The sequence below is a fragment of the Lolium rigidum genome, chromosome 3, assembly GCF_022539505.1.
Source record: "Lolium rigidum isolate FL_2022 chromosome 3, APGP_CSIRO_Lrig_0.1, whole genome shotgun sequence".
Lineage (NCBI taxonomy): Eukaryota > Viridiplantae > Streptophyta > Magnoliopsida > Poales > Poaceae > Lolium > Lolium rigidum.
Window position 1 is genome coordinate 246,021,507 of NC_061510.1, and position 6,704 is coordinate 246,028,210.

General features: G+C 45.2%; 1 protein-coding gene across 1 annotated transcript; it reads left to right on the forward strand.

Annotated features, from left to right (window-relative positions):
• Window positions 1-4,430: 4,430 nt before the first annotated feature.
• On the forward strand, window positions 4,431-6,295 carry LOC124699251 (protein ROOT PRIMORDIUM DEFECTIVE 1-like). The gene is made up of 2 exons (XM_047231579.1): window positions 4,431-4,650; window positions 4,744-6,295. The coding sequence occupies exon 2, from the start codon at window positions 4,861-4,863 to the stop codon at window positions 6,175-6,177; it is 1,317 nt and encodes a 438-aa protein (XP_047087535.1). The 5' UTR covers window positions 4,431-4,650; window positions 4,744-4,860; the 3' UTR covers window positions 6,178-6,295.
• Window positions 6,296-6,704: the final 409 nt, after the last annotated feature.

Below are 6,704 nucleotides of genomic sequence, written 5' to 3' on the forward strand. Positions count from 1 at the left end.
TCAGTTAGCCTTTGTGGTTTTGGAGCCGGTTGTGGCGCGTTGGTGTCTTGGTGGCTTTGTTGCCGGTGTGGCGTGTTGTAGCCTCTTGTGGCCTTGTACTTGAGAGCCTCCGTGTTGTGGAGTTGCCTCAAGCTTGATACTTGGGGTTTTGCCCAAGCTTGTACGGGTTCGGTGACCACCCTCAAGGGTCCCTTAGTGGATCGAGGCTTTCCTCCTTGGATGAAAGGCTCGAGGAGAATACGGTGGCCCTAGTGGATCATTGGAGTGCCTCGTGCCTCCACACCGCTCCAATTGAGACGTAGCACCCTTGGGGTGTGAACTTGGGATACATCGCCGTCTCCTCGTGCACCGGTTACTTCTCAACCCAAGCTCCTTTACCTATGCGCTTTACATTGTGATATCTATCATGCTTGATGCTATACCTATCTTGTTATCACCTTGTTGCTCATCATGCTAGCATAGGTTGTTGGTGCTCTTAGGCAAACCCTTTGTTGATATGCTTTGAGCTAAACTAGTAAACACTTAGTAGTTTTATTCCGCCTAGTTTAGCTCTCAAGTAGAAGGTTTTATACACCGCCTATTCACCCCCCCTCTAGGCGACGTCCTAGTACATTCACCGAGCTGAAGCCAACGGCAGACACTGTCCCGTCAATTGGGGTGTTGTGAGGCAGCCACTATCTCTTGGCGGCCTATGTGTTCATGACATGGAGAGGACCGGGCTGGCATTACGGTTGCGCTGGCTATGGTCCAACAAAATGAACCAGGAAATGGCATGGAATGGTCTGGAGATGCAATTATGGCACCAGGAACAGAGCATCTTCATCGCCTCGACACACATGATCGCCGGTGATGAGCGCATGGGTAGGTTCTGGGAGGACCAATAGATCGATGAGAACTCCGTCTGTCAAATCGCCCCAACCTAGACCAAGAGGCGACAAAAGGCGACTACGATCATGGATGGGCTGCTTGGCCATAACTAGGCACGTGATGTCCATGGTGTACTTGGAATCCGCGAGCTAGCTAGTACCTAATGCTCTGAAGAAAGGTGGAGTCAACTATCCTCACAGACCAGACCGATCAGCTCATCTGGCGTTGGAGCACTAATGGTCTCTACTCTGCAAAATCCTGCTACCTAAGCATGTTCCAGGGCTCCAGTTCTTGCAACTCTTGGAGGCTCGTTAGGAAAACTTGGGTGCCTCCACGTGTCAAATTTTTGTACTAGCTGACAAACAAAGACCAGTGGTGGACGGCAGAATGACTGCAACGACACATACTACAACACCACCCTCGGTGCCTACTATGTGATCAAGAACCTGAGTCAATGCAGCACCTCATCTAGGCTTGCCCCTTCTCGAGGTAGGTCTAGTATGATACCCTGTCTTGGTTGCGGCTCGCCTGTAGGCCACCTATCAATGGCCCTCCCTCAACGACTATTGGGCAGCCACGAGACAGGACACGCCGAAACCAATGCGCAAAGGCCTAGCAACTGTAACACTGCTCGGCCTTGGTTGATCTGGAAGCACTGCAACTCCCGTGTCTTCGACGGGGAACGGCCTTCAGTCCAGAGTGTGAACGAGACGACAAAAGCAGAGGCGGCGCTATGGGCTAGAGCTGGGGTGCTCGGCCTTCGATACCATCTTGCATGTAGACTGGTATGTGCACTAATTTCTCCTAGAACCAAGCTGTAATTCAAACTCTCCTTCATTGCAATGAAAAGAAACACAATGTCAGTGCGTCTTCTCGAAAAAAGTTCAGAAGAGATGAGAAGTCTAAGTTGGTTCAACGGGTCAAAGTCAAGCATATTCAAGTGGGTGGTGATAATACGAAATATTTCAATTTAACTGTAAATGGTAAACATGGAAGGAAAAAGTATTTTTCAATTAGAACAAGAGTAAGGGATGATAATTGGTACATAGAACCTAGAATGAGATCTCGGGGTATATAAAAGTCTTTTCGGTCCACCACCTCATAATTTTTGTGTAATGGATGCGTCTATCATACATGATATTAATCAACTATCTGCTGCTGAAAATGTTATATTAACATTTTAATGAAAAACATGTTCATGACGATGTAATGTAAATGGAAAAGAATAAGTACACAGATACTTAGTGGAAATATTTGGAAGCTTTCGGAAGGGAGAGCTTCCTCTTTTCCATTAAATGTCGGTACAATTACTCTCCTCCCAAAGAAACATGATGCAACTCAAATATAGCATTATCGTCCTATATATCTACTTAATGTTAGCTTTAAAATATTCAACAAAGTAGGAACAAATTATATTTTGGATATACCAAAAGATGTGGTTCAACCAACCCAAGCATCTTTCATGTCAGAAAGGAATATCCTAGAGGGAGTGGTCATTATCCACGAACTTCATAGGATGGGATCTTGTTTAAGATTGATTTTTTGAAAAGGCATATGACAAATTAAATTGGGCCTTCTTACAATAGGCTTTGTGTATGCAGGTTTTGATCCTAAGAGGTGTGAGTGGATCTAAAAGTTTGTTGAAAAGGGAATGGGTGAACTAAAGTTAATAATGACATAGATCATTACTTTCAAACTCAAAATAGTATGAGACAAGGAGATCATTTTTCTCCAACTATCTTGAACATTGTCGTGGATATGCTAACTATCTTAATCCTTAGAGATGAGGATGACGGTCAAGTAAGTGGACTTATACCTCATTTAGTGGATGGGGTGTATCTATCTTACACTATGATGATGATCCCTTTTTATTTATGGAACATGATTTAGAGAAATCTCTAAACATGAAACTATTTCTATGCATATTTGAGCAACTGTGGACCCGTGGGGTCTCAAATTAATTTTCACAAAAGTGAAATCTTCTGTTTTGGAAAAGCTAAAGATGTAGATAATGAGTATAGAATTATTTTTTGATCCAACATAAGTTCTCTTCCATTTATATATTTTTGAATCCTAATTTATTTTCGTAAGTTAAAAAATGGTGAGTGCAAACCGTAGAAGACCGCTTTGAGAAAAGACTGAGTTGTTGGATAGTTGGTCGACATCTCCATGGATATACATGGCGGCATAGGCCTACAAATGCAAATTATTCGGAAGCCATGCGCCTTTTGATACTTGCAAGATTTGGAAGGCTCATGTTGATCCAAAAGTGCAAATTATTTGCATTTCTTGTGGCGCACCAGAATATTTGTAGTGCTAACAATCTCGCCCTAAGGGGATGGCCATAGCCCAATTTTCAAGTTGCGTGGAATTCATTAGGAGACAGTTCAACACCTGTGGTATGAGTGCTCCTTCTAGGGGTATGCGAGATTTGGTGCTCACGTCTTTTTACCTACCGGTGTCTACTTCATCATCCACGATAGATAGAAACTTTGATGGATGGTGGATTCACTACATTGCCACTGTCTCTAAGGAGGAGAAGATATCGGCGAGCAGGATCATCACCTACATGATTTGAGGGGCCTAGAAGGGGCGCAACATGAGGGTGTTCACAACTGTTGCGCTCCCCATGTTAGACGTGGCGCCCCTTGTGCGTAATAAGATTGGGTAGAGGACTTTCGCCTTGACTGATGACCCTAGAGACCGGAACAACTAGTTAGGGCGGTGTCGTTTTCTATTTCTTTTTCCGATCTCTTTGGATATTCATTGTAGTATTGTACATAAACTTGCTCTTATAATCTAATCGAATGGCAGAGCACCTGTCTTAACCCTTAAAAAATCTAAACTCGTTTGTTGGCTCAGTGTGGAGGGAGCTGCATGCTGCTAACTAAGAAAAAAATGGGAGAGGGAGAGAGGTACCTGACATCACCGTGGCATGTGGTCTCCCGGTGCCACGCCTTGATTTATTGCCACCGCCATGGAGTTATTGCCGTCGGCGCCCTGGTTCACGAGAAAGCGAGCAAGGTGAGCGAGTGGAACGGTTCAAAATATGTTTTTAGGGCAAGGCTAGCAGGGGAACCATAAGTAGTTGGCTTCATCTGCCGCATTTTTCCGCATGAGCTAAGCCACCGTTTTGGTTGAATATTCGTGGAATTTGGTTATCCTCATCTCCACTCGCCTCCAAACCAAACAAGTGGTAACCATTTTCCAGGGCATCCCCTAACCACTTGAGGATATCCCTTCAACTATTCTGGCTGAGTCAGCCGGCCGAGGAAACCCCAACTACAAAAAAAACTAGGCCCAAACCCGAATCGGCCAAAATCCCGGGAAGCCCATCAGGCCGGGCTTCTTTGTTAAATGTTGTTTTTGTAAATACCCTGGCCCGGCCTGGCAGACGGGCCAACATTTCAGACTCAGGCCCGGCAATTTCGGGCTGGGCCGGGCTGCCCATGGTCAGATATGCCTTCAACGAAACGGCCCCTAAACTCCGTTCCATAGCTTGAGTACCCCTCAACTGAAAGCGCTGCTCTGCTCTGCTCATTCCCCTTACCTCGCGCTGATCCCACACTGCTACCCCTGGTCGCCGACTCGCCGTCGCTCGTCCTCTGCTGCCACCAGGCTCTCCCCCTGTATCCTCGTGCAGATCCCCGACGACTCTTCGCACGGCGGAGCTCGCTCCATCCACCTTGAGCACAACCTGTTCGATGAAATGCCCAGCTCGTTGTCCCTTGTTTCTCCAGTCGTATCCGCAACTGCGCACATTATACACAATTAGCAGACTCGGTAATCAAACTACTCCTCGTAACTTACTCGTGACTTCTTCTCGATTTTGGTGTTGGAGCTAACAACTATGGTTTCAACTCCTTTTCATCGCAGATTGAGTAAGTCCGAATTGCTCATTTACAGTACGGATTCATTTCTTTTTTCCTTGTCACTGGGTTGCTGTTGTACACTCTGAGTTAGCAAGGATTGGGTTGGTAGCATACAAGTGAGATGGCATTTAAGGTGTTAGGCGGAATAAATCTGCATGCACTTTCCCTCCGCCTGCACATGCTGGATGAGGTGTTCTGTTACGGCCCCTTTAACCGTAGCATGCAGAGGAGGTGGAAGAAGCCAGTGGATTCGGCGCGGACTCGTCTGGAGGGCAGAACGAGAGACCATAGGCTGGACAAGCTGATGATTCAGCTCAGGAACTTGAGGCAGGCTTTGGATTTGCACGAGGTGATATCTCAGCAGAGGAACGGCTACGCATCTCTCCAGCTCCTTTTGAGGTGGAGGCGTGAGATTGGGTTGAACATTGAGATCGGTGCTTTCCTCAAGAAATACCCCCATATTTTCGAGATTTATGTGCACCCCGTCAAAAGGAACCATTGTTGTAGGATCACCCCAAAGATGGCTGATTTGGTCGCAGAAGAAGATGCTGTCGTCAGGGAGAACGAGCCCGCCATAGTTCAGCGGCTGAAGAAACTTCTCATGATGTCTACGAATGGAACTCTGAATATGCATGCGATCTGGCTCATCAGGAAGGAGCTCGGTCTGCCCGATGACTACAGGTCTTCTATACTGCCAAACCATCAGTCTCAGTTTTCTCTTGAAATCCCTGATACTTTGACATTGATCTCTAGGGATGAGAATCTAGCTGTAGCTAATGTCGAAAAATGGAGGGAAAAGGAGTATACAGAGAAATGGCTAGCAGAATATGAGACAAAATATGCTTTTCCAATTAACTTTCCTACTGGATTCAAGATTGAGAAAGGATTTAGGGAAAAGCTTAAGAATTGGCAGAGGCTTCCCTATACCAAACCTTACGAGGAAAACGGTTTGCATCCAATCAGCAATGCCGAGCGGCTTGAGAAACGCATTGTTGGTATTATTCATGAGCTTTTAAGCTCGACAGTAGAAAAGATGATTCCACTTGAGAGGCTGGCACACTTCAGGAGACCTTTCTCTATGGAGGTAAATATGCGGGAACTTCTTCTTAAGTACCCTGGCATTTTCTACATTTCGACCAAAGGAGGCACACAAACAGTGGTTCTTAGGGAGAGTTACAGTAAAGGATGTCTGGTTGAGCCTAACCCTGTTTATAGTGTCCGAAGGAAAATGCTAGATCTCATATTGTCTGGATGTCGTAACATTGGTGAAACTGAAAAGGTAACTTGGCTCATTGAGGAGAACAATCAAGGAAGCAGTCATGGGTTACATAATCACACATGGCCAGTGGATAGCATGAATTCCATGTTGCAGTTTGAAAGCGACTCCTGTGGAGAAGAGGCATCTTCTTGTGACTTGCGCGAAAGTAAGATTCAGTGAAGCTATGCAGTAACAGGACAAGATGCTCTCTGAAGTACAAGTTGTGAAACTGGGCTTCCTAAATTTTGTACCCAAAAAACTCCCATCAGTTTTTCTTCTTGTGTCTGCATCATGGTGTATGGATCATGTTCATATATATTAATATATACCTTTTCTAGGAAAATGAAGTATTTCCGTTTAAGCTTCTTTCTTTGAGACCATTTACTGAAGCTTATTACTGGTGGAAAATCACGTTAACTAGAATACTTAGTTCGGTGTATACTCTGCGGTTGACATGATAGAAGTTACAAAATGCAAAACGCAGTGTTCCATCCTTTATCCCTCAATTCTCCATCTATCACAGACTGGCCTAAGCCCAGCTGCTCGGGAAATGTAACCTGTGCAAAAAATATCACATCTTCAGAAATTGAATGGGACAACTTCCATTGAAAGGTCATTAAAGCATGCAAATTTATATTTAAACCATTGCAGTTAGCCCTTGTGGGCAATCCATTGCCGCATTACACCGCAACAGCAACACACTCTTT